The sequence below is a fragment of the Urocampus carinirostris genome, chromosome 14 (assembly GCF_059441175.1).
Source record: "Urocampus carinirostris isolate Australia breed hairy pipefish chromosome 14, RoL_Ucar_1.0, whole genome shotgun sequence".
Lineage (NCBI taxonomy): Eukaryota > Metazoa > Chordata > Actinopteri > Syngnathiformes > Syngnathidae > Urocampus > Urocampus carinirostris.
Window position 1 is genome coordinate 525,165 of NC_142362.1, and position 27,432 is coordinate 552,596.

The window sequence follows — 27,432 nt, forward strand, 5'->3', positions numbered from 1 at the left end:
CGGTGACTGGGACCAGCCAATCATTTTGCAGAAATAGCAGCTCGCACAGTGAAAGGGGAAAGACAACAAGATGGTCAAAACGAGTTATAAAGAGACGAAGCATAACACTCAGCAGATCCACTCGTAGCGAACTGAAAGAGGCATAGACAGGAGAGGCTACTCATCTTCAGTTCCTTGGGAGTAATTTGGTTACTTCAGAGTCTGATTAAAGAGATGTGCTCTGCAAACCTTGCTGACAATGTGTGCCAACCAAGACGGCGGACAAAAAACGAAAACTTAAAAACGAAAGCAAAACAATATTGCAGTCATGGAAAATGACTTCCATGCTCAAGTCATTCTTCAAAGTCCAGTCTTCATTGTTGGTAAGGGGTGTCCTTATTGTTCCTATAGTCGATCCATTTTTCCCATTTGTCCATGAATTGGGTCTCCTGTATCCTTATTTGAGTTGGTAGACCCTCTTTATACTATAATCTTGTCATGTCTTTTTTTTTTAAACCAGGTATTCATCTTTTTTTCTGTAATATTTATTTTGTTAGATACTCCAAATAGAACACCTTTAATGGTATCCCGTATCCTAAAATTTTCTTTAAAGCAAACCATAATTTCTCCCATTAGTTTTGTATTTTTGGCCAAAGCCAAAATATATGCATGTGCTCAACGTCTACCTCTCCACATAATCTGAATGAATGTTGAGCGAAGTGTCTTCTCATTTTGGGGGTAATTAAATAAATCTGACCACGTTCTTCCAGATGGATTACTTAGATTCTGACAGCTTGTGGATGTTCACTGTGTTTTACAGATATTCACCCACTCGTTTTCAGTTATTTTTGAACCTAACTCCTTTTCCCCATTTTCTTTAAATATAGAGTGATGAATGCTCACTACATACATTCATAGAAATCTTAAAAAACTTTTTACTTTATAGGTTCTTTCAAAAATGTTGATAACCTTATGACCGGTCGCCGACCCAGACGGGCGACACGACAAACTCAATCCACCATTTAAGAGTGTCGCTCGCTAAAATTTGCTGAAGCACTGGGCCAGTGAGCAACAATCGGCTAGCTCGTAAAGCGCTACCTGGGTATACCTGCAACCACAGGTGGGAACACTGTGACCTGTTACAGAGCAGCATTAAAGCCTGATTCTGAGAACATACTTGTTTTTAAAGCAATGGCTCTTTTGTTTGTTCATTTCTCACACTTCTTAAACTGAACATTTTCTTTTGTCTATTTTTATTTGTTAACATTGTCACATTAAGACTTTGTGCCCGGAGGCTTTAACATGTTGCCAAGGGTAATTTAAAGTTGGTTTGTTATTTTTTTGGGGGGATAGATTGCAGGTCTACCTCAGATTATGTGAAACGTTCTGCGTTTTAACGACCTCATTTTGTTAACCTTTAATTTTGTTTATCATTGCTAAAATTTGTGAAATTCTGTGTAGTAGTTTGTCACCCTGGGTCCTTGTTCTGATATTAAAGATTGGGGGCAAAACTTAGATTTAGATAGATGGATAGATACTTTATTGATCCCTGTGGGGAAATTCACACTTCCAGCAGTCTCCTTTGTCGTTTATTAACAGACTAACAGGATGCCCTCGCGGTGCTGTGTTGTAGTTTAGCAACAACAGAGTGGATGACGTCACACGCTAGGCCAAAAGTTCCACGTTCCTGCAGCAGATGGAAAACTTTGTGCCCAGGGTTACACCGCCTCATGTTCACGTAGCGAGTCCGCCTCCTCTCTCTTCCCGCAGGCTTTCTTATCTCTAACAGCGCTGAAGCCGGGTAGCTCCACGTTAGCGTCCGGGATGCTAGACGTGAGCCACGTTTCCGTAAAACACAGCAAACTGCACTCCCTGTACGCTTTGATGTTTTTCACCAGCACAGCCAGTTCGTCGGTCATATTTGGTAGAGAGTTCACATTTACCCTGATTACGGACGGTACCAAAGACTTATAACGCCGCTAGCCGCTCAGCCTTAGCTCCGGCACTGCATCCACAATAGGGCCCCCTCATCACGCTGGCACGAGAATTATTTAGGGCAAGGAGTTGATTTCTCGAATAAAATCATTTTTGTGCGTTAAAACCCATAAAGATAGGATAGAAAGTCATCCAAAGTGTTGTTGTCAAAGGGGACGAAAAACACCGAAGATAGAAGCAGACACTTAAAACAATAAATCACAAAAAGTGCGAAATAACACGGAGCTGCCGGAAAGGCTGCCGCTCGCGGTGGCGCCGCTTTGATGAAATGAAACATTTAAAACATGAAAGAAAAAATGGATGCGATGATTATCGATAGACCGTTTTTGTCGCGATAACAATTTTTGTCATATCACCCAGGCCTACCAGCAAGTGTGATAATAGAATTTTTCCCTTCGGGCTATTGTGTATTTTGATAGGGAAAGGTGCGAGTCATAATCATCCTGGTTTAGCTTTCACAATCTCATTTCTCTGTCACGTCTCGGCTTTTCACCCAGAAATGATGACTTTGTCCGAGGGTTTGAATAAACAATATATGCTGACCTCCTTCCATTTTCACAAATTATAAGGATGTCTGTTGTCAGCACACAGCCGGCTAAAACATTTGCTGTGTTTTTCGTGTCCTCAGCACATCTTCCGCATCTCTCGCTCGCTCGCAATATGCGCCACTCAGCACTATGAGAGACCGCCGTGACATTTCCGTCTTTCGGAAAATGACGCCGGTCACAGCTCGGCATTTACGCCTCATCGGCCCTCCGCCTGTCTCTAATCGACGATGCAACCCCCCCGGAATCCACCTTCGGTCCCGTGAGCGGAATTTAGCCGGCTGGACCTTTTAAAGGCCCTTTACGGTTATTGTATATTCGTCCTCTACATTTTTACGGTGTTGAGCGCTCGTAAAAATGTCTACAAAGCACACAAAGTGCTAACTTCTGTACCCAAATCGTAAAAAAGCCCGTAAAGGTGCCAAAACGATGGCTTCTGTTGAGTGAATCTTTGCATTAAAGGTTGTCTGTAAAAGAAGAATCTCCACTGAATTACACCTTCGGTATTGATACTGCTGCTTTCTGCTGTGTCCCCCCAGGCTTTAGTGAAGCACTCAAACATATACATTTATCTCCACATCTTATGGATTCAAGTCAAGTCATGTTTATTTGTTTGGCCCTTCATCGCAAATAGTCTCAAAGGGCTGCACAGATCAAAGACTATTGCAAACTACAGACTATTATGACACCATCCCCTTATATTGTCAATATACAATCTATGTTATTCATATGCTATAGCAGGGGTCGGGAACCTTTTTGACTCAAAGAGCCATAAGAACAAAATATATTAATTTTATTTTGGGAAAGAGCCACACCATTTATTATGAGACAAAAATACTAAATTGCTAAACCCATGCCCCAGACAAAAGCTTAGTCTTCAGCACATTTATTTTTGATGATTTGATAAAAATTATAAAAAGAGAATAATGCCAGAGCCCATGTCCCAAAATCAACAAATATACTACTTTAAACTTGTCTCTTGCAATGACTCAAGATTGGTTAAACTCATTTTGACCCTTTTTTTCATACATATAGGTTTCAAAACCAGATTCAAGCAGTTATTTTGTAAAAACGTCACAACATTCTGCAAGCGGGGAGCCTGATGTGCTTACCTTTGGCGCAGACGGCGTAGGGCGAGAGATGGGAGGGAGTGCTTGCACTTTTTGCATAGCTCCACCCATCCCTCCCACTCACCCAATCAAATAACTTTAAATTCTCTTCCGGTGTTTTAGCGTATTTAGTTTGTTCTGTGGATTTCATCCTAAGGTATCTGAACACCAAACACAGATTATATAGTGAGCTTTTATAAAAAGGATTCTTTAGCGTTGTACAGCCAAAACGATATATATAATTTTTTTTTTTTTTTTTTTTTTTTTGTGACACCTTGACTGTAAATTGTAGTGAGAAACGTGCCCTATATATTCTGCGAAGTACTGCACTAAAATTCAGCTTTGGTTTGGCTTTGCGTGTATCTGAACAGGATTAATGGCTCAAGTTTTGAACGAGATGGAGAAAATTTGCATGCAATCAAATTTGTCTCTGAGCCACAGGTACTCATAGAAAGAGCCATTGGTTCCCAACCCCTGTGCTATAGAATAGAAGTGTGTTTTAAGCTTAGATGTAAACATTTCCACTGAGGTTGAAGATCGAATCTCAGGGGGAAGAGCATTCCACAGCACCGGGGCTCGAATTGAGAACACTCTTGAACCTGCGGATTTCTTCTTGGGAGTAGACCAGCGTTCTCATAGCGAAGGCTCCGGACCGGAACATAGGGCGAAATGAAATCTGAAAGATTTAAAATTCCCTCGCCATTCCGCGGTTCGACTCGGTGCATCACTGATTTCTCTTCGATTAATATGTTCCACAAATAAATGCGTACCTTCTGCAAGTGTGCGTTTCAGCTTGTGGTTTACTTGGGGCCGAGTCCCTCAAATCATGTGTGCACTTGAAGTGCAGCACCAAATTGTTCATTTCGGCGCTGAAGTGCAGCAAAATGAAACCGAACAAAATGGCACCGAAAAGAAAATCGTATTCCGCAAATGACATGATGCGATCCGTGAAATATGCAGCTTTTAAAGCAGAAAGAAAGTTTGTAACGCTTGTAAGCTGCTGGCGAGAAGTCTGACGTAAGCCACGTAGAGGTGGAAAGAGGAAGCCGCGCATCTTTTCCCCAAACACGGAGGATAAAAATGGCTTTAGGTTTACTGATTTGGGGTTCAACTGATCGTTTGGTAAGCAACTTCGATATGATATCGTAAATATATAATTTGGGTGCCTCAAGTAAAAGTAAAAAGCAGTCATCTAAATAATTAAGTGAAAGTTAGTGTATGCTATGCAGAACATCCAAAAAGAAAAGAAAAATGGGGAGAGAGAAGCCCGGCCCGGCTTGATGATTGACATTTTAAGCCCAAGATCAAACTCCAGTCGAAATTGTGTGACAAAAAATGCAGGTTGTAGTCTGGAAATTACGGTATACATAATGATTTACAGATATTTGCTGAATAAATGCGTTTATTTAGCAGATTAAACATGAAAATCGAAGGAATACTGTATCTTACTTTACTGCCTTACAAAATAACTTTGTCATAACTGACTATTTTCTATGCTTTCCTGTTTGTGTTGCCGGTCTATTCAGATCGCATATGCAGCGGTGGACTGCACCAAGGGCCAAAACCAGGACTTGTGCAAGCAGGAGGGTGTGGAGGGCTACCCAACCTTCAACTACTACAACTATGCCAAGTTTGTGGACAAGTATCATGGCGATCGTGGGGTGAGTTTTCATATTTCGGTGCAACTCGTATAATGTTGAGAGTTAGGTTGTATTTTTGATATATTAATGATCATGTCCTTGTAACTTTTTTTATGTAATATATTCAGGTTCTTTGCTGCCATTTCCCTGTATTCAAGTACAATGTTATGTTATAGACTAAGAAACCATACCGGTACCATAGTGTGGGTGTCAACGTGGGGCTGCTGCTAGGACACGTTTACTTCCGGGTTGTTTGATTTTTTTTATTCCAAACAGTCAGGTTTATTTATTTTACTTATTTATTTTTGGGTGTGAGTATTTTGGATATCGTACATTTTATGTTGATTTAATGAAGTGCTTTAATTTTATTTACTTGAGTTGTATTAAAGTATATAAAAAAACATCTACTTCCTGGTTGTGTTGCCTTCAGGATGAATCAAGTAGCATAGACAGTTGTCAATGCAGTCGACTCGTTTTTCGTGGGGTTTTTCCCATTAAATGAAAACCACGTCTATATACTAGCGTGTGTAAAATTATGTAATGCCAAGATTCAAATCTTAAACTCCTTCAATACGAGCTTCGTATGAATCTTGTACGTTTATATATGCTGTCAACGGCAATGTTCAATATTTTGTGGTAAGGTTAGCTATATTTATATACATATTTTTTTTTTTTTTTTGACCAGACTGTGCAAAGAATGTATTAAAGAAGGCTGTATCATCATTATTGCAGCCATACAGATGGAAATTTGATAGCCTGAATGATAATATATCAACTCCCCCGATCTCTTATTGTTTTTTTTATTTATTTTTTAATATTCCTCTAGGTTGTGAAAAAAATCCACATGTTTGTTTTTATCTTGGCACAGCACCCACACAAAAACGGCATCAGTCATTAATGAACACCAGAGAACAATTAAGGGTTATTGTAAAGAGTTATTTTACTGACTTTTTTAAGCACCAGTGTGTATTACTTTATATAGCAACCCCTGGTGTAGTTGTAGAGAAATTCTTTATTTATTCAAATAAAACACTACTGATTCAAATAAGAAGCAAAGTTGCAACTCAGTAACATAATTTGTTTTCTTCAAGACTCATAGATTTAGAATTTTGTTAAAAAACAAAACAAACAAAAAAAACACACATTTAGAGATGCCCTTCGAAGAAGCTCCTATTTTTGGCCGCCAACTACAGAAGCCCAAATGATGATTTTGCCACGCTAGCTTATCCCGGTGGTGCTTTTAGCACTCAACAGTCACTTACCATCTGATGGTCGTCATGTCCCCCCTTTCGAGCATCCTGCACTTTTTTTCTACTGTTTCGTTCTCTAGCAACTCCTGTTAGCCACCTGGCTGCAGGCTGTAACTAGCCGGTTTTATCACTGTTAGCTGCTCTGTGTAAATAAAGCTTGCTTTATTCTTAAGTATCAATGGCTATTTTTCAGCCGCTCCACATGTATCCGGCTTGCTCGGTCTTTTGATATCACTTGCAGCTTTTATGGGTGAAATTTATCTTTGCCCACGCAAGAAAATAAGGAATTAGGCTTCTAAATTTTGCAGATTGGTATCCTTCGGGCTTCAATAGTTTTTCTTCTTTGAATGCACATGCTTCAGTTCTAGGCTACAACAACATCCAGTGGCAAATGTGTACACACTGTCACTTTAACCCCTTAACGTTCCGACAGCCGGCAGGCGGGCTGTCCGAACGTTAAGAAGCAAGTTAAGAAGACTTCATCGGTCACTGAAATACGTCATGTCACATATCATTGGAACGTGCAAACTCTTGAGATTCAAGATATATTGACCATTTCAAAATGTACTCATCAAAGGAACATCACAATCAGTTTGAAAACTATAAAGCCGGTATACCTCACCAATGAAGTGCTCTAGATTCTCCGCAAACATTGTCTTGTCACATTCACGACAGTCCAGCGAAACAAGCCGTGTCAAATATTGACTCCAAAACATACGGTAATGCTGAATGATAGAAAGAAAAAGCCCAACTAAAATCGTTCCTGCATCGTTGGACGTTCCTTGTTGTTTTTTTCCCTTTTACAAGTAACAAACTCGTAAGATGATTTCCAATATGGCCAGAGCCTTAGACCTCTCGAATGACACCTCTTTCAATCAATTGAAAGCTTTTTTTTTTACAGTTCACAGCCTGCAATAGCCAATGAGGGCCTGTTTTGGAAAAGACAAACATGCCTTTCTATAGCTCTATCTGATGATGATGATGATGATTGACACATTGGTTAGCCAATGAAATTCTAAAAATAAATTTATGCATAACGTACAAGATGTATTCAAATGACACCCAAAAATAAACATTAGACCACTCACAATCCAGTCCTGCGCACGATTTTCACGCACAAGTGTGCCTCATCACCGCTAGAGACGTGGAAAAAGGAATCAAACATTCACAACTCTTCAAATTTTATTCACAAAGTCTAAAAAGTCAAATACACTGTTGTACAGGTTTTAGAGTTGTTCTAATAGAGGGTCCTTTTTGAGCGGCCACTTTGGGAAAAACTTTGCCATACCTCCAGAAAACTGCAAAATACAATGTTTAGGTTTTCTGATTGTGATCCAATTTGACCTGGGACCAGGTAAGGCTTCATGCCACGGTCCCGGAGGTTTTTCAGCTAAGATGTCTGTGCTACACTCATCTGCAGACATATGATTGCAAAAAAAACTTGAGAGTACCTTTCAAAAGAGAACAAAACTGTTGAGATGAGAACGGTTTAACAACAGCATGATTGTGACTTGAGGCCAATTTTACAGGATTGTAGGGGGTTAAGTGGAGGTGTAACGACCCTCAATCATGCGTGACACAAGAGTTCACAGTCACTCGGTTTATTGCCTGCATTCAATAAACAATACAAAGAAGTCAGGGCGTCTGTGCACGACTGCAATCATCTAAAGCATTAACAAAAATGGAAAAAACGGGACCACTCAACATGCCGCACCTCATGGCGTGGTTGCCTTGAAACATGTTGCATCACATCGTTTCAAACTTCATTACTTTACTTTTAATGTGTGATTTCTTTATGCATCATTTTGCACAACTTATGTACATTTATGTACAAAAATAGTTGGTGAAAGCAGCTCCTATATTTAGCAAAATATGAACTGATATTGGGCACAGCTTACCTTCAGCACAAGGTGATAGAGCTGAAGGTACGGCAAGCGCAGAAGCCCATAAAGTGCCGAACAAAAAAGACGGTCGCACACGCCCATGGCTTCACAAATGAATGCGGTACCAGAAGTTTAACAGTCATGCAACAAAAACACAGATTTTGTGAGAATTCAAAAAAACTCAAAACAATCAAACTTCAACTCTGTTACAGAGGCAATACCACACTTGAAAGTTGATGTCTGGTTTGATCTCCTCCTTACAGGAGGCAGGATTTATCGGCTTCATGCGCAGCCTCCGAGGCAAAGATCAAGAAAAAGTCCAGAAGAGGAAAGAGGAGCTCTGATGATCGTGAATGGACACTGCCCCCCGACCCGCCCTGCTCGAACCCGCAACCCCTTTTCGAGGGCCATATCAGCACTGACACACAAAAACAAAAATGACCTCTAATATTTGAATCTTCTTCTGTCTGAGGCGAACCTAGTACACTAAACCCGCCTGGACACTGTGACTGATGATGTGACAGGCGACGGTCCTTATCTATGCAATGGCAGGAAGGGGAACCCGGCCATCTCCGGAACCCTCCGTCTAGTTTCGAGCTTCTCCTTCAACAAGCGACGCCACCGTTCATGTAGCCACGTGGCGTGCCATCGATCCGGGCCAAAGGGTGAGTTTTTTTTCCTCAAACGGTGGCCTTATATCGGGAACGTATAAAGCAGCAGCCTGGGGTCTTTTGCCTGGGCTTGTTTTTCCCGTCAAGTCAAGAAGAATAATGCCAAATATGGCTTCCGCTGACTTTTTCTTTTTTTTTGTCACCTCAAAAGACATTTTCACTGCGCCAACCGACAGAATTTGGCCTTTATTTCCGGACATTGTGCACAATTACAAATACCTGCAGATTTTTCCGAAATCTAATTGTGACGACGATTGATTCATGTTGTCTAGCACATTATATAAATTAGATACACGGGACTGTTTCAGAAATACTGTGATAGAATCTTCTTTTTTTTTAATGTGGTTTAAAAAAAGTCACACATTCTGGATTCATGAGAAATCAACTGAAATATTGCTTATTGTTTTAATATTGTTTTTTATGGCAAAAACTCAAAATATCAATATTGACTTTATTATTGAATATTGATCTAATAAAGGGCTTGCAATATTTCTGTCGATCTGTAATGAATCTACACATTTTTTGACATTTTTTTAAATTGTATTAGAGAAAATAAATATCATCAATATTCTTCTTTTTTGAGACAGTCCTTTAATCGGATGTTCAGATTTTAATTCGAGTAACTTTTCAAATGAGTCGGTTTTTTTCTCAAAATAGAGGCAGAAGAAATCCTTTTTTACTGAATGTTCCCCCCAAAATGGGTTGGCCAATGCTAAAAGTGACTCAAGAAATCAAAGTCATGTACAATGAATGTTTACGTCTCTCTTCTTTTATATGAAGGTAGCAAAAGGGTTTGCAATGTTGGGTTTTGGAGGTGTAACAAGGGACAAGACCATGTCGTTTTTCCTTTTCAAAAATGTTTTTTTCCCCTTTCCAAATGTTTCGAGGTGTTAGGTGTTTCATCATTTAATCGTTTGGTTTCCGGCATGGTCCATTTTTAAGGTTCTCAGGGATCGCGTGACACAATTAAAGGCATTAAACGCGTTTGTGTGATTTTTTTTTTCTTTCTATTTTTATTTGCCAACGAAACAGCGAGATAATAAGAATCAGACCATGTCGTACGTGCGGTGCGATGACCGAAACATTCCAAGCAGGAATGTGCGGTGAGATCATCATCTTTGAGGAAATCGTATTTCTTGTCTTTTGGGGCTGATTTTTTTTGCAGGATTTGTGCATTTCCCTTATGCCAAGAAGTCATTGTTGCCTTTGTTCAATCAGCTGTATACTATCACCCCCTACTGTGCAAATAACAATGAATAAAATACTACTTTTTCCAAAATGAATTTCTTTCTTTCTCACTTAAAATAAAAAAAAATCAATCTGCCTTGTCTGGCAACATAAAGAGGACATGTTTATATATGTTTAACACACAAAGTTTCTTTTTTGGGATTTTTGTGAGCAGTATTTTCAATAAAATAACAGCATTAAGAGAAATATTAAACCCTGCGTGTGTATCACATTGCGACACCTCGTGGTGAAAGTATGAATTGAAATAAAACATTATTGATTTAATTATTAAGCAAAAAAATATTCACTATCACACTAATATGCATTTCGTACAAGTCAGTGCCAAGAGGTGCTTGAAATTGTTGAAAATGCTTGAATTTGAATGCGTTTTTAAGGTTTGAATTTTGGTGAATTGCTTGTAAATGCTTAGATTGTCGCCATATGTGTCAGCAATTTTACTCTGCAGACAGAGCATTAAACAAATAAAAATAAAACTAGTCTGCTGAAAAGTGTCATCGTCACTGCTCTCTGGTGGCTTCACTGTTTTCGTTGCATTTCTTCTTCCCTCGTGATTACCGGCAGCTGACATTATTTTGTACGGCGTTGTCATGTGCAGTGTATTTTTCCCTAGTGTTGCGCCCAAGCAAGTTGAAAATAAGGCTGCTGTTTAAATGAATAAAAATAACGACTATAAATAGTTATCATTGTTAACAAGATAGAAATCTATTATTTCTTCTTTGAATAGTACTGGAAAAATAGGAAATTTGTCCATGAAAAGGATGTACGAAGCCTGTACGAGTGCTTTCAATCCTATTAAATTTTGTTGTTGATTGAAAAGTGCTTGAATTTTGGGTGAAATACTAGCAAAATGCTTGGAACTGTTGCCATGTTTCTTAAGCCTGTTTAATAGACACCGACATTGCTTTTCTGATGGCTTTGCCGTTGCAGTTTCCTTTCTTGTGATTAACAGCAGGTGGCGTTAGTTTGTATGAAATTGTCCTATGAGGTGTTATCGTCCCCTACAAGACCGTTGCAAGCTCCAACTAAACAGGGTAGCATTTCCCAATGTTATAATGTAATGGGAAAAACTTCCTGTAACTGAAAACGCTACATATTACTGTCATTTTTAACCATCGCCTATAATAGGTTAGATTTGCCTCAAAATATATATATATTGCTCAGATCCACAAATACATTCACAACTTAGTCAACATCTAAAGATCATATTTCTTGATAAATGCACACGCAAGATTAAAAATGGCATATGTACACGATTCACACCTGATTTCTTTCTTTAATGGTACTGGAGCAATTAGAAAATTGATTTCGAATGTCCTTAGAAAGTGCTTGAATTTGGCCATGAAAAGGTGTACAAATTACATGCTGGTTTTTTTTTAAGATCCGGATGTTTCGAATTTTTCTAATCATACTCCACAAATTATCGAAGCTGACATGTTTGGCTGCCATCTTACTACTATGGAACCCCAAATGTCCGTTCTGCTGAGTTGGTTCGTCTTGGTTTTGCCTTTAGCACGTAACAGCCACTTACCATCCACAGCTGAGCCCTCCATGTGATGATCACCGTAATTCCTTTTTACCACTGTTTCATTCTCTAGCCACTCATGTTAGCCACTTGGCTGCATGCCGTGGCTCTCCGTTAGCTGCTACAGTTATTTAGCTGCTCCTGCTTTGGTCTGTGTTCATTTTAAGATTTTAGGAACTGTTTTTTTTCCAGTGACACTTTTTTTTTCCTGTTTTTAGATTTTTCGGGACTCGTCCAAGAATGGACATTAATTAATCATCTAATATGTAATTAGTCAATACTTTATCAGTGACAATAAATGCAATTCTAATTGCTTGAAGGGCACAAGGACCTTATTACAAAAAATCTGTAAATCAATTGGCTTCATTATTTATTTGCTCGCGTTTATACGATGGATCCTTTTTTTTAATTGTAATACGTATGCAACTTTAGGCAGGACGGCGCCTGAAGGGTTAACGCCTTCGCGGCACAGTTCTGAGGTCATAGGATCAAATCCAGTGACCAGCCTCCCTGCGGGGAGTTTGCATGTTCTCCCCGTGCTTGCATAGGGTTTGGCACTCCGGTTTCCTCCCACATTCCAACAAAAATGCCTGTGAGGTGAATTGGACGGTCCAAATTGTCGATAGGTTTGAATGAGCGAGTGAATGGTTGCCTGTCTCTGTATGCCCTGCGACTGGTTGAGGGTGTCCCCCTGCCCAGTGCCTGAGGACAGCTGGGATGGGCTCGAGCACCCCTGCGACCCTACTGAGTATAAGCGGTCCAGATAATGGATACCTGTGGATGTACGCCACTTTTGCCTATCTACGCCACATGTTAAGTTTGTCTGGTTTTGGCGACATCTAGTGGCAATATTTAGAATGCAAGTTTCTCTTAAATAAATGTATTCAGAACATATTTACTTGTTTTTATTCAGTGCAGTAATGTGCAACGTAAGCCTGATTCAAATACTTGGTCTAATGTATATTGTTTAATTGTAACGAAAAGTTATTCGTAACTCAATTTGACCAGGTACTCTAATACTACATTCATTGAAAGTTTTTCGTCAATGTAAAATGTGGATCCAAAAATCCAGAAAATAGTAAAAAAAAAAAAAAACCTTATTTGATAAAAAATAAACGAGAATGTTCCTGAAATAGAAAAATCTATAGTCCAACTTTTTGTCCAGGCAAAATCCCCACAATTTCCCACAATGCTTTGCAAGTAAGCCACGTAAAACACTGCAGCAGTCGACGCGTCTTCCTCAACTGGGCAACTTTGGGTACAAAATGAGTCCATTTCCCCAACATTCTGGACTTTTTGAAAATATCCGTGATGCAACTTTATTAATTGAGGTACAAAACACAACTTAATTTATTTTTAAAACCTTTTCGAAACATCCCGGTCCTTTTGACTAGCTTCACTTCCTTAGCAAGCTAACGTTAGCCACGCGAAAGCAGAGCTAGATTAGGCAAACGCCTTTTGTTGCCTTTTGTGTGAACTAATTATCCATAATAATAAACGTACTTAAAATCATCTTATTCGAGTTACTATCCAAAGTATTCTATATTTTTGAACAATGTGAGAGACTCCATTTTGGTTATATTGAGCTTACCATGCTCAGTAGTTCCTGTTTCTCTTTAATTCGAATTGCTTGCGTCTTTTCTGCCTGTTTTCTTTTAAAGACGTAAGTTTGTATGCTAAACTACAATGGAACTGTTAGAAATGATCCTTTAATTTCGTGTGTTGTGTCCAAAGTAGAGCTGTCCATGGTTTGTGACGTCACTTCCGCCTAACAGTTTTATCTCATTTCTCCCAAGCCACGTTTCAATGTTGTGTCATTCAAATCATGTACCTATAAGCACGTCCCCGAGCAAGGCAATCCATTCAAATGTTGAATAAATCTACTGTGAACACACGGGATGCAATATAAATCCGTCATATGGTAAGAATTGTGACATAAAGTTGGTGGGTCTACTACTCTATATCCTTATAGTCCCAGGGTTGTGAATCTTCTCATTAATGCTTTCTTTTTAATGAATATTCACTGTATTCATTCGTGTATAACGCACACTTTATACTGATTTATCATCAAAAAATAGAGGTCGTACACTATAAACGCAGTACTCTTTCCCCTCAGGTTTAATCTCACCAAATCTCGTTGCCGAGATGTCCAGCGTGCTTTTTGCCTCTGTGGTGCGCGTGGGCGACGGTTTGCCGCTTTCGGCGTCCACAGACTACGAGCAAGACCGAGATTTGCACGAGACCAGGAAGCACATGAAGGCCATCTCCAAAAAATTGGCGCAATTCCCTGACCGGTGCACCTTCAAGAGTGGACCTTACAACGTCAAGTATGTGTTTTAAAGGCGTTCGGGGATGCATGGATATTGAGCAATGGTGAAGCCCTGCATCCTTTACTCATTCCAACAAACATTCTGTGAAGAGCGCTATTGGAAGTGTCTCAGAAGGAGACATTTGGCAGGGGGCAATTGATGCGCACTTGGGCCTCCAAAGATCACAAATCATTTCCGAGTCACCATAAGTAAACACAATAAAGCGCATCTCATTGTCATCACCATTTTATACAATCTACGGCAGGGGTCCGGAACCTTTCCGACCCTTGAAGCCAAAATATTGAAGAAACATTTTTGAGCGAGCCCGGTAAACAAAGCGATGTGATGTACACGGCAGAACTAACTTGAGCTAATGTTAGCCTAACGTGAGATGTTTTAACTTGATATTTCTCTCCAGTAAAGTTCCAATTAAGTTAGACATCCTTAATAACGTTATCCTTGATGAGTAGGTGCTGTGGACGACCACATAGCTTTATCCAAAGCTGACACTTGTCCTGGTTTAAATGTGGCTTTGGAAAGGGTAAAAAATACACACTTTTGCCCGGCCTCTCAGAATACTTCCTATCAGATTTGCATGTACCCCGTTCACACTGTTGAACCATTTTAAAGGGTAATGGGTTTACTCATCCCATTTGGGGCTGGGGCTAAGCCACAGGTCAAATTGACACGCAAATTAATTCAATCTTTGTTGTGTTTTCTGTAGCTTCACGAGTGCCCTGGGTGTGTGTTACATGATGGTGTGTTCATCGAGTTACCCTAGCGTGCTCGCCTTCTCCTTCCTAGACGAGCTGCAGAAGGAATTTATCGTCTCCTACGACGGCAAACGCGTCGCGGCGGCCATCAGGCCGTACTCCTTCATTGAATTTGGTAACCTCGTCCCCTTTGTTGTTTTTTTTTTTACTTGAACCGTTTTATCGCTGCTCGGATTTATGTATCCATTGACACGCTGCTAAATGAAAAGATAAGTTCATTTTTAGGAGAAACTCATTTGATCACCCAGTAACAAAATAAATCATGTGACATCTTGCTCGTCACTGCAGTTTATTTTCTATTTGTTAGCGTAGCATAAAAGGTGAAAAGTACAGTCTAAACACCACTCTCAATCACTAAGAAAAATGAAAAAACGAATCCAGATTCCATCTAAATCCTTTAAATGGTACCGCATACATATAGCTTTTTTCAAGTCAATGAAGACTTCCCAAAGCGCTTTAGGATGCGCTTCACATTCACATGCAAGGCTGCTTATCAGGGGCACGAGGGGTTCGGTGATTTGCCCAAGGACACTTTGACAATTATTCCGGCGGACTTGGTAATCTAACCTGGAACCTCTTGGTCCCAATACTACTGTTTAAACATAGCACTCAAAAAATAAGCAAATACAAACGTGGTATCTGGAATATTTTGTATATTTAGAATCTGAACTTTAGAAACGGTCATATCTTGAAGAAGCCGACGTGTATGAGTGTTATCTTACTACTGCGGAAGTGCGTCTTCTTTGGACAAACGCGTGTCGGCTACAAATGACCTCTAGGGTGAAATATTCCACACTGTCGGTTTAAACTTTACGCGCAATCCTTTTCCTTATTTTCACATACTTGTAAACTAATTACAATTGTCTGGCATCTTTATTCATCTCCATCAGTAGAATTCCATAATATCACGCCGCTTTTAGCAATACGTCGATGTTTTTATTTTTGATCCTGGATTTTATTACGGACTATGTGTCTCAGTGGGCATTCCTACTAACTCTTCCAACCTATTTTTAGTTTTATACGACCATTCTTCCATGGAAATCTCATTTCGGAATGCTCTCGATGAACTCAAGGGACAGTCGTCCGTTTTCTTTCCAGACCTGGTGATCCAGAGGACGAAGCATCGCTACAACAGCCCCCGCTCGCTCTCCACCAAGATCAACATGTCCGACATGCAGACGGAGATCAAGCTGCGTCCTCCCTACCGGCTGGAAGCCCACGACCTCGGCGCGCTCAACGGATTCTCCTCGCGTTCCTCCGCCAAGTACAAGGGCATCGGTAGGCGGACGCCGCTTCTTTGATTCTCTCGGACGCTCTCTGAGGCTCTTTGACGTTTTGGCCTTCCAGCTCCCGCGCAGACCTTGGCGCCGCCGACGCTTCCCGGCGCGGTGTCTTGCGTTTTGGGCGCGCTGTGCGCCGGCCTCAACCTGCTGCGGGGGGTGCACGCCATCGAGAGCGTCCTTCAGGTGAGACCCCCGACAGATGGTCTCGCCTCGAGCTGAGGGAGCGGGTGTCGGCTTAGCGCTTGGGCGTTCGCATCATTCGATCGGCCGGCGGACACGTCGTTTTTCATCGAGCGACTGACCCGATGTGTCGCGAAAGACGAACGTCAGTTTTAACTCGGCTGCTGCTTTAATCCCAGCGTGTTGTCCGGTCCTACGCTTGACCTGGCCTCACACTTCCTCAGTCCTTCTTGTCTGTCAGTCTTTGTTTTTCCATGTTTTACTTTCGTAATCTCCATTTCTGTCACTATCTGTCAATCTGTCTCTTTGTTCCCCTCTCTCGAATCTCTGCCTCACTGTCTGTTTCCAGTTCTCCCTGTCTCACATTCTTTAACTTTCTATCTCTCTTTGAATCCTTCTTTTTCCCTGTTTCTCCTGCTGTCTCTCTGTCCATCCTTCTGTCATTTAGCTGTCCTTTTTGCTGTCGCTCTCTGTAGCTCCCACTTTCTGTCTCACTGTCACCGTTTCTCTGTCCCTCTATGTTCCTTTCTCACTTTGTAAATCAGTCCTTCTGTCCCTGTCTCACTGTCCCCCCCTTTTTCCCCGTGTGTCTAAATCATTCTTTATCCCTGTTTTTCCTTCCGTCTCTCTGACCCTCCTTCTCTGTCCCCGTCTTACTTTATTTCATTCTGTCTTTGTCTCCCTTTGTCACTCACTTTCTCTCTTTACATCTGTCTTCTCTAACACTCTTTCTGTCCATTTTGCATGCTGTCTTTTTCTCCCTGTCCCTCTTTCTTTTTGTCACTCCCTTTTGGTCTGTCACTCTTTATGTCCCTCTCTTTGTCTTTGTTTCTGTCGGTCTCATATGTCATTCTCTCCGATGGCCCTCTGCTCCTCATGGAATTTGACTGAAAATTAAACCGTATACATTCTGAATATATCCCACTTTATTAAACAAGGAGAAGTGCTACAGTGGAAAAGGTGTTTTGAGCCGTTTCGTCACAACCTTTTCTTTTCTGGCAGGACGAAGACGAGGACTTGAGTTACGTGATGGCCTTCTTCCTGGGCGCCGCTGCCTGCCTCTACCAGGTTGGCTCGACTGACTTGCTAATAGGCTAACATCACAATACAAACTTCCCTCTCACCTTTCAGTGTTACCTCTTTGCGTATTTCTCGGCATGGAGGAATGCGAAGTCTTTTCTGGCTCTGGGGACGGTCTGCACGTGCAACATGTACCTGTTCCAGCTCAGGAACGTGTGGCAGATCCTGTTCCACGTGGCCGTCGCCTCTTTCATGACTCTGCAAACGCACCTCAGGCAGCCTTTGGGCAAGACACCGGACTACAATGTCTGACTCTGGCCTAAAAATGCCAATGACTTGACGAGCGGATATAAGGATGCCTGATGAGTTGGAAAAAAATGACAGTGGTGGTGATGTCTGACGACCCTGAACGCAACGTGAGATAAGCATTAAAAACGTAGGTACGTTTCTTTTGATATGGCATTCAAAACAGTGCACTGCCGTCATCTGAGGGTTGTCGTCGATTTCCTGGTATGACCTATAGAGCGGCAGATTGTTTCAAATGTAATTGAGCGGTTGGTTTGCACCACCAAATTAGCAACTCACATTTGTTCATATTTACGGTAAGATGACTTTCTTTAAAAAATATTTTGTCCTAGCTATGCAATGCTGACTAATCCGTATTCCTTATGAGATGTAATTATGTGTTTTTTTTTGGGGGGGGGGCTGGTATATCAACTCTGTCAGACCGATGGGCTTTTTTTGTACTCTTAAATTAAACTGCAACTGTTCCCTAATGTGGCTGTAAAGTCTATGAAGAAGATCACTGATGATTCTTTGATTGTGCGCAATCCGTTAAAGTGACAGTGAAGGATACTACTTCCACATTCCTTGCGTGAGCGTGAGTATGAATTTTAGCTGGCGACCGGACTCGAAAGATGCTGTTCATCCCAGTGAGGAGGGGGCGGAGAAGAGCCTTGCTTTAGCAACACGCGAGAGAAGCTCCAAGAGATATTTCGAGAGCAAAGCAGAATTTTCTCAGAGTTGGGACCAAAATCGAGTGACACGAGTGGCCAGAGAAGGAAATGGGGAATAAAAGATAACAAGCGCCATAGGCATGAATCCTGGTACTGTTATAGATTAGAGCAAGCGGACCTGAATCACAGAACTCGGTGACGTTCTAGAGGCGAGCCATTGCCTGAAGTGAATGGCCAGAGAAGGAAACAGGGGAAAAAGTGGAAGAGGCCTGAATGATGGGACTCAATGCCCACCACACTTGGGGATGGCCTGTGTAAGGTAAGTGCCAAAAAAAACATTGAACCAATACATTTGTAAAATGATCATTCAAGCTTCTGTAGTTGTAAGATGGCTGTCAAACGAGTCTGATTTTTCAGAAGGTGTCTCAAATTGTGTAATAACATGTCTAAATGTATGGGTCTTAACTCGGGGGTGGGCAAAATATGACTCCTCAGATTTTTTCAGATGAAAAATGGTAAAAAAAATAAATAGGGTTTGATCCCTTAGAGGCATCATGATGTGTATCGGGCGAGTACAGCCTAGTGGCGCCCATCCCTATTTATTACACACCTGGCTTTACACCTTTGCCAATGTTTTCAAATGGTAGTCTGCATTTCTATAGCGCTTTTCAAGTCAATGAAGACCTCCCTAAGTGTTTTACAATGTGCTTCACACTTACACACCAATAGCGGCCATGCCGCTTCAAGGCTGTGTACTCTTGCCAGCTCCTACCCTCGCTTCGAATCCTCCTACAATCAATGTTTAGCGATTAAATACGGTAAAACTTCGTGTATAATGCGTACTCTAAAGTTTTTAGATTCCATAAATCCACTGCGAACCTTTTTTTATCATGTCATCTGCTGCCCTCTTCTGGCCAAAGTTTGCACATTCCCATAAGAGACACCTTGCGCTTTTATTATGATGCGTCAGTCGTTCACAAAAAGTACTCTTTATAATTCGTCTTATATAAAGTCACATCAATAACATCCGCGCTGGCATATTTCCCTGATTGGTGTGGTTTTTCCTACGAAATCTATTCCAAAAAAAGTCCTCCAATCGTATTGAAAAAGTAGAAAGGCGACAGAACCAGCTGTAGTGAGGAATACTCCAAAGGCCTCGTTTCGACATTCACCGGGTCGTCCGACGGGGTTCCCCCGAAGTCCTCAAATGGATGACTGCAAATGTCTGATCTGCGTCATGGGGCCATGAAGTCAACTTGGTGATGGTAACGTGTCCTCCTCCCCCGGCGCCTTCGGAACAGGCGTTCGAATCCCGGCCGGTGCGAGGAATGACTCTTTTGCTTCATTGGAATAGAAAAAGAAACTCGAGGGGAACCCCGTACTATGTCACGATCGCATAGCCCTCGTGTTCAAATTCATTTGGGGACTAATACAAAAAAAAAACGAGAGAGAATTCCTTAAGTGTCATAGAAAACCTTATCAAATTGTACCCGAGAACGTCCGCTCGTGTTGCGTTCACGGACTGTGGGACTTATGGCTCTTTGGTATCGACTTTAGGATGTTCCCGCGAGTCCAGCGTGACGCCTTCGAGATCGGTGGGAAAAACGCCTTAACGGATGCCTGAGGGTCCGCTTTTGAGGAAGTAAGTCATCATGTCCCCTTTGCCTTTGACGGTCACCACGCCGCGGTACTCCAGAGAGTAATTGTACGACTTCAGAACTTGGTACAAGTCGGCCGTCACCTGAAAAGGAAGGAAAAAAATCCGCATCACCGATCGAAAGAATGCGGGTTGCCAGGTTTCCCTACAATTCCTAGAATTAGATGTCCCAGACGATCGATTTCAACTACGGAGGGCCAAAAGAGCCAACATTTAACAAGAATTATACATGTTACATATGTTTAAATCTCATTTTGAATGTCGAAAAAAAAAATCGAACATGCAAAAATTAAAAATATGCATGAAAACAAAGTTTGATTCGGAGAAAATATTTAAACAATAATAAAATCACAAATATGTAAATTTCGAAATTTAATATGTAAAAGCCAATATTTAATTTGTGTATAAATTACATTTTTAAAAGAGAGATGTTTAATGTAAAAGTAAAAATGTTAAAACAAGTGTTTATTGTAAACAAAACGATGTGAAAGCATCATGCAAATATAAAATCATTTGATGAAAATATCAAAACAAATTTCGGATCGAATGGCAACGGCCTCATCGGAGTCTCGCGGTTCTCCGATTTTGGGCGTCTTTGCTCACCTGGATCTTTTCCGGCACGCCGGTGCTATCCATGCGGCTGGCCACGTTGACCGTGTTGCCCCAGATGTCGTACTGTGGCTTGCGGGCCCCGATCACGCCCGCCACCACCGGGCCCATGTTCAGACCTGACCCCGCCGCAGAGATAGAGAGAGAAAAAAAAAAAGAGTTTAGCCCGGGACCGGACTTAAATGCTGACCCCGGTGACGCGGGTGGCTAGAGAAGGAACGAGCGGTCTCACCGATCTTCATCTTGAAGTTGTTGAAAGAGTGCTGGTTGATGTGCTCCATCTGCTCCATGAGTCTCATGGCGTAATCGGCCAGCGCTCGCACGTGCGAGCGGCCCGTCTTGTCGTAGGTGACGGCGTTGAGGCCGGAGGCCGCCATGTAGGTGGAGCCGATGGTCTTGATCTTCTCCAGCTGCCCGAAGACCTCCTCGCCGATGATCTGCGGGAGCCGACGGGGGCCGCGGATCAGACCTCTCGGACCTTCCCGGCCGACGGGACCCGTTCGAGCGCTTTCTGTTCGTTTTGCTCCAAAAAAACGGTCGAATGATCTAGCAGTTTGCCCTTGACCTTTTGAGTGACACCACTCTCTGCCAATTGCAGGCTATTTTGCTTTTTTTAGCCTATTAAACGGAGATGATTTCCTGTAGCTCCGAATATCTTCAACTCATAGTAACCGGTTTAACGGACGATAGACACATTGGTCAGCCCAAGAAACACAAATACGTACCCGTTTACAATTTGTATTGAAATCGGAGCCGAAAGTGAAGCGGGCGATGCCGATCGCGATTCATTTTTACGCGAAAGTGTTCACAATCATCGATTTGACATCTGGAAAGATAAGTCAAACATTTACAACTCTTTCACAATGTCTAAAAATTGCATTCGGGTATTTGACTTTGGCCAAAGTTTCTGTAGACCGATCGTCTCCAAACGGCCGCGATCTTTAGTCTTTAAGATTACCGTCAATTAGCTAACGTCGCCCAGGCTAAAACCTTCCGTTTGTGTGCGTTTGCAATCGATAGCACTAGCGCGGGGCCCGCGTCGGACAGACGGGAGTGGTCAAGAAAGGGCGAGTCGGCGCGGGTACGAAACCGGGAAAGGAAAAAACCTCGTCGAAGTCGGCGATGATCTCGTTGAGGAGCCTGAGGCACTCCACGCCTTCGTTGTTGCCCTCCAGTTCCACGTAGAATTCCGAGAAGTTGCTGATGGAGGCGAACATGACGGCCACGCACTCGCACGACTGGTAGTAGAGCTCGTCGTTGCCGCGCTCCCGCTGTAAAAAGTGAGCCGCCACGTCCGCCGGCAGGATGTTGTGCAGCAGCCGACGGTTGTACGCCTGCAGCTCCTCCATCTCTTCTTTCTCCTCCGTGGCCTGGAAAGGAAATCGTAGGGGGCGCTCTAGGCCGGCGGCGCTCCTTTCCGCCTTGCCCACAAATCCTCCTTTTCGCATTTTGAGGGAATTGCTTGCATGAATTCATACTTTTTATTTTGTATTCTATAATACTACCGTTTTATTCATTATTTGGAATGTTTTAAAAAAAAAATATTACAAAAAAGAATCTATTTGAATTCATTAATTTTTAAAGTCATTTTTTTTTCGTCTGATGAAAATGTATTCAAATTTGATCAAATAAAAATCACTTTTGTCCAATGTATTGAATCCCTGTACTTAATAAAAGCAAAATGCACCAATTAAAATTCGGCAACCATCGGGCCTCAATGCGTCCGGATCCTTTTTGACCCAAAGAGCCGTAAAACCCCCCAAAATTTGATTTTGTTTTTCGAGAGCTCAACGCCACAAATAGATTTACAGATATACTCAAGACAAACTCGCCTAACATGCTCTACACGGGTGATGTTTGACAATGTATGAAATCCTAATGCGGTCGATTTTTCCCAGGAACGTCGATTTCAGGGGAGATCTTCTACAAAAATGACTTTCTGTATTGTTTGTGTAAAGTAGGCTTAAACGTATTTGCCCAAGGTGTGTATTTCTAATCAGTTTGATGTTCCTTTTGGCATCTCTCAGTCTTCCTGTTTTTGTTTAAAGGTGTCGGTACTTTTCCAGGGGGGGTGGTCTTTTGTCTCAATATACCAGTACTTTTCCATGTCTTGCGATCTCAATAAAACAGAGGCAGACGGGGGGTGACCGAGAGTGAGTAAGAGAGTATGGAAAGAGCTCATGTCCCCGGCCGCAGCTGGTTAAAAAAATTAACAAGTCTCTTGCCTTGTGTATTTTCTAGCGTTAGCCAATTTTTATAGCTCTCCCACACGTCAGTGGTCTTATGTAGACCCCACAGTTTGACCGACCTAATATTTCGTATTTAACCTGATAATAGCATGGTAACAACATAGTAATAACATAAGTTCTTATTTTAGAAATTCAAATGGTATTAAGTATTAATCACGATTCTGAAGTCATGTCTCACCGTTTACCTTTCCAGCTCACGACCAGACGACCCTTTTAGCTATTGAGCGTGCTTTCTGGCTAACATTTGACTCTTTGCTAGTTATCATGCGACGTTTGGCGAGCCATCTCGCCCTCAAGTTTCGAAAGGACTATGAAAACGGGATCCCTTTGCCCTCATGACTCAGAAAAAGTTCCCAACTTGAGCGCCCCCCACTGTTCTGACTCACCTGCAACTTCCAGAGGAAGTCCAGCCTGGCGGTGGACTCCACCTGCTGGGCGTGAAGGTAAAGGGCCAGCACGAAGACGGTGATCACCACCGGCGTCGTGATCTTCAGGGGAACCTTGGACTCGGAAACGCAGCTACGGCGGAAAACGGGACGGTTGTCAGTCCTCGGTCTCGGTAGAGGACGACGAGGGGTGGAGCTCACCTGGTTCCGTTGAGGCTTTCTCTGAGAGGAACACGAGAAAACAAAAGTCAGGTACCGGCAGGGGTTCGGAATGGGTCCTCGGCCCGGGGACTAGGGGTGGGGAAGCGGCGGTACTCACGCGGCATTGGCTACGACCAGGAGGTCCCTGTTGTCGAGGAGCACGGCCCTGGGCAGCTCCAGCAGCAGAAGGTAGAGCGTCTCCATGGCCAGCATGAGCAGGAGCTTGCCCAGACTGTGAGCTTGCAGGAAAAGCGAGCACGCCAGCAGGCTCAGCACCACGCACCAAGAGAAGTACTACCCAAAAAAAAATGGCAGTCTTGAAACCCTCGCCGTCGTTTAGCGTTCGAAAAATAGTCTTTCTTTACGGGTGAATTCAAAAAACATGCATTAGAGAAGCATTTAAACGCAGCACGTCATGAGGATATAGGATGGGCCCCATCGAAAAAACCCAAAATACTGTAATCCCTCATGACTTGAGGCCTAAGGGCAGATAGAGAATACTCTGCGATCCATTATCCTCAATCGCATATTGCTGCGAGCAAGTGGCAGCAGACCGCATTTTAGTCAGGCCCTAACAAAAAGACAATCGCACTTGTGGGGCCAAGATCCTTTATCCTCCATCCCAAGCAGGTACTGGCAGAGCGCACTTTTGTCAGACCTGGCAGCTTTTTTTTTTTTTTTTTTTTGCTGTTTTTGTGTTTCTGCTTAAAAATAGCTCAATTCTGATTGGTTGTCCCTGATCCCATACTGCTGTGAGCAAGGCCTGCACAAGGCACTTTTTTTTGGAGGAATGGCGTTCAGGCCCACCAACAAATGCACAGTTGCAGCCGCAATCCACTATAGATGGTTGACAGTTGCCGATCATTTTTTTTCTGGTTTGGCCTGCCTAAAATGAACTGCACTGTTTTGCCTTTAATCCGTTATCCCCAGTTGACTTTTACTGAGAGAAGGGACCGGCCGACCACATTTATTTCCAGTTTTGCCCGCCTGTACCGTTCCATTTCGGCCTACATAAAATTAGACGCACCGTTTTGGCTGTGATCTATTATCCCCAGTTGACCATCACCGAGAGTGCAGGTCGTGAATGTCTGTGTTGAACAAGGCGGTTGTCATTTTCTGTTTTTTTTTTCTGCCTAAACTAAACTGCACCAATGCGGCCATCCATTATGGCTGGTCGACTATTGCCGAGTCAGGGGCAGGCGTAGCGTTTTTAATTTTTCAATTTGCTCCGCTGAAGCGTGCCATTGTGGCTCACTTAAAATGAACTGCACTGTTGTGGCCGCAATCCATTATCTGGTCGACTATGGCTAAAAGCAGGAACAGACAACAATGTTGTGGCAGCTCTTTTTTTCGCCCTGTCTCTATTTACACTGAGATGCCAACAATAATAGCCTCGTAACCAAGGAGTTAACATGGGTGGTTTGATTTTTTTTCGAACAGATAGTGATTATTGGATCGGATGAAGTATTTCTACCCGCTACAAGTCTTGTTGTTGGCACTCTACCTCAGGGAAGCTACAGAAGGCGGCCCGATCGCCGCAAGGTCCCGTCTCGGCGTCCAGAGTATAGTTGAGCAAGCGGGCGTGGCAGGCGTCTACGGCGTCCCGGCTGATGTTGAGCTCCGCCCCGATGCAGCCGCGAAGGTCCCGCCCGCTGCAGCCCAACTGAGGACGGAGAGCGAGAAAGGTGGAATCTCCGTCCCGGGGGAAGGCGGGAGGGGGGCGCCGGCGCTCACCATATGGACGAAGGCCGCCAGGAAGACCACCAGGACGGCGGCCACGCCCACCAGGGTGCCGCCCAGACGCGATCGCACCATCCTGTCGGAGACGCGGCGGAGGGCCGGCGGGAACACCTGAAGGCACCGTCGAGGTCAGGCGCGTTCCCGACAGCTAGGTGGCGCCGACTCACCCCGTGGCAGCGGTAGACGCTGGACAGGAACACCAGCGCCGTCAGGAGGAGCAGGCAACACGTCAAGAAGCCTCTCATCACGCCGGAACTGCCCGCGTCACGCAAAGATTAGCGTTATTAACGGAAGAAATTTGTATGAAAATGAAACAAGTTCAATTCTGAGACGATAGCATGCAGGGAAAATCTTTTTGTCTTTAGCGGTCGTGTGTTTTCTTTTCAGGGTCGTCTACACTCGGAATATGAATACGCTATCGATTTGTTTTGCACAATTTTACAATTTCCTCCTTGGCATTTTTTATGCCAGGTAGATAACACGCGTGGCTAGAGAAGAAAACTGTGAATGGTGCATGAATTAAGGGACTTAATTGCTTGCATGACCAGCTGTGGAAGGCGAGTGACATTCAAGGAAGGAGCGGGATCGGATAACAACAGGAGCAGGACAGGGCCTGCAGTCAAGTGGCTAAAAGGAGTAGCTAGAGAAGGAAACAGTGGGTAAAATGTGATCCCTGAATCACAGAACTCGGTGATGTCAGTTTATATGACCAGCTGCAGCAGTTTGAAACGAAGCAACTCACAATTACAATAGGGGCTAGCGGTAAGCCATCACCGGCAGCCAAGCGGCAAACATGAGTGGCTAGAGAAAGAAATGGTGGAAAAAAAGGTGGAAGATGCCTGAATCATGGTACTCAGATGTGGAAGGTCAGTGACATTGTAGGGCAAAGTGGCAAGCGCTAACAATAGCGACGGGCCACAGCTTGCAGCTAAGTGGTTAGAATGGGTGGAAAGAGAAGGAAACTATGGAGAACAAATAGTGGAATTGAGAAAACATCACATTCTCAACATAGTTAATAAAATTACAATAAGAATTGTCTTTCTTGTCATTGATATCAACGTAAGCAACGAGTTTAGACATGGCACTCTGGGATGAATCATATTATATAGAGAAAGGAAATAAAAGATGATCAGGATAAAAAGGCCAAAATAAAATAACGATGACAACGTAGCGATTAGAAGAACCGGCCTGTGTTACAATGCTACCTAGGATTCTTGCGATAGTACGTGTGTTTTTGCTTCCGATTTGAAGGAATAGCGTTCTATCCAAAGGAAGGATGCGCGATTCGGCCAGCAGGTGTCAGCGTCGCATACTCACGGCGGCAGGACGAGCAGGTGAATGCAACAGATGAAGAGGAAGACGACGGAGGCGCAGGCCACGTACGCTCCGAAGCGAGAGTCCACCTGCCTCCAATACTGCGAACGGGACACCGGAGAATAAGAAAGTGGGCGGGGCCACGGAGAGGGGAAAAGGGGGCGGGACCTTGTTCTCCAGGTCCGCCTCCCGGAAGGTGAGCAGGAACTTCCTGACGTGTTCCGAGCGAAGGCGGTCGATGCTCCGGGCGTCGATGGCGCGACCCAAAAACTCGTCCACTTCGTCTTCGGGGTTGACGTTCTCCTGCGCGTGCCTGCGTGACGGCCGCGAGCCTCGTTTTTACCGTGGCGCCCCAACGCGTCGTGCCGACCTTCGCCGATACGGTTGCGATAATAAACCTTATAACGGCGACGCGGCACCTATTTACTCACAGCGCGACCGTGAAGAATAAAAACACATAACGTGTTTGTCGTCTGCTACCGGGGACCGAGACGATCCGCATCGAAGTGGAAACGAGCAGGACGAGACGTCATTTTCCCCGTATCAAAATTGTAATAAGAAATTGATAGATTTGTGTTAGAAATGTTTCAAAATCTTCCACGTCCTTTTTTTACGTGAAGACGGCAGACAAAAGAGGTAAATCTAACGTCACTTTTTTGCGTTCCGTTCATAAAATGGTTCGTTTTCCCGACTGCTCCTGAACGCATCACGTCTCCGACTCATTTCCTGAAACATTTTGAGCAATCGTATATATTTATGTAATGTTTTTTTCCCCCGACGGACCCAAACGTGTCGCATGTGCAATCGAACATTAACAATTTAAATGTATGCGTATAAATTAATATTATATATAGATATATATATTTTAATTGAAAGCCCAGTATTTTTTAAGACTGTTTTTTTTTGTGTTTTT

General features: G+C 43.0%; 3 protein-coding genes across 4 annotated transcripts in view; 2 read left to right on the forward strand and 1 right to left on the reverse strand.

Annotated features, from left to right (window-relative positions):
* The window catches only part of pdia5 (protein disulfide isomerase family A, member 5), a 45,071-nt gene extending 35,508 nt beyond the window's left edge, over window positions 1–9,563 (forward strand). Inside the window, exons 16-17 of the mRNA XM_088353083.1 lie at window positions 5,155–5,289; window positions 8,665–9,563. Coding sequence (XP_088209209.1) covers window positions 5,155–5,289; window positions 8,665–8,745 — 216 coding nt within the window. The 3' untranslated portion in view covers window positions 8,746–9,563. The remainder of the gene's footprint in view (window positions 1–5,154; window positions 5,290–8,664) is intronic.
* Window positions 9,564–13,031: 3,468 nt separating this feature from the next.
* On the forward strand, window positions 13,032–18,183 carry sec22a (SEC22 homolog A, vesicle trafficking protein). 2 transcript variants are annotated; one of them, XM_088353557.1, is made up of 7 exons: window positions 13,032–13,173; window positions 13,959–14,169; window positions 14,876–15,039; window positions 16,004–16,202; window positions 16,272–16,390; window positions 17,390–17,455; window positions 17,519–18,183. In XM_088353557.1, the coding sequence occupies exons 2-7, from the start codon at window positions 13,988–13,990 to the stop codon at window positions 17,728–17,730; spliced, it is 942 nt and encodes a 313-aa protein (XP_088209683.1). In that variant the 5' UTR covers window positions 13,032–13,173; window positions 13,959–13,987; the 3' UTR covers window positions 17,731–18,183. The 2 variants fall into 2 exon arrangements, with proteins under 2 accessions (XP_088209683.1, XP_088209684.1); XM_088353558.1 differs by having other exon boundaries at window positions 16,023–16,202.
* Window positions 18,184–19,336: 1,153 nt separating this feature from the next.
* Window positions 19,337–27,432, reverse strand: part of adcy5 (adenylate cyclase 5) — a 40,335-nt gene continuing 32,239 nt past the window's right edge. The window contains exons 11-22 of the mRNA XM_088353556.1: window positions 26,688–26,832; window positions 26,523–26,620; window positions 25,373–25,460; window positions 25,200–25,316; window positions 24,970–25,128; window positions 23,584–23,759; window positions 23,466–23,486; window positions 23,265–23,397; window positions 21,736–21,999; window positions 20,862–21,066; window positions 20,624–20,748; window positions 19,337–20,104 (exon numbers count right to left, since the gene is read on the reverse strand). Coding sequence (XP_088209682.1) covers window positions 19,973–20,104; window positions 20,624–20,748; window positions 20,862–21,066; window positions 21,736–21,999; window positions 23,265–23,397; window positions 23,466–23,486; window positions 23,584–23,759; window positions 24,970–25,128; window positions 25,200–25,316; window positions 25,373–25,460; window positions 26,523–26,620; window positions 26,688–26,832 — 1,663 coding nt within the window. The 3' untranslated portion in view covers window positions 19,337–19,972. The remainder of the gene's footprint in view (window positions 20,105–20,623; window positions 20,749–20,861; window positions 21,067–21,735; window positions 22,000–23,264; window positions 23,398–23,465; window positions 23,487–23,583; window positions 23,760–24,969; window positions 25,129–25,199; window positions 25,317–25,372; window positions 25,461–26,522; window positions 26,621–26,687; window positions 26,833–27,432) is intronic.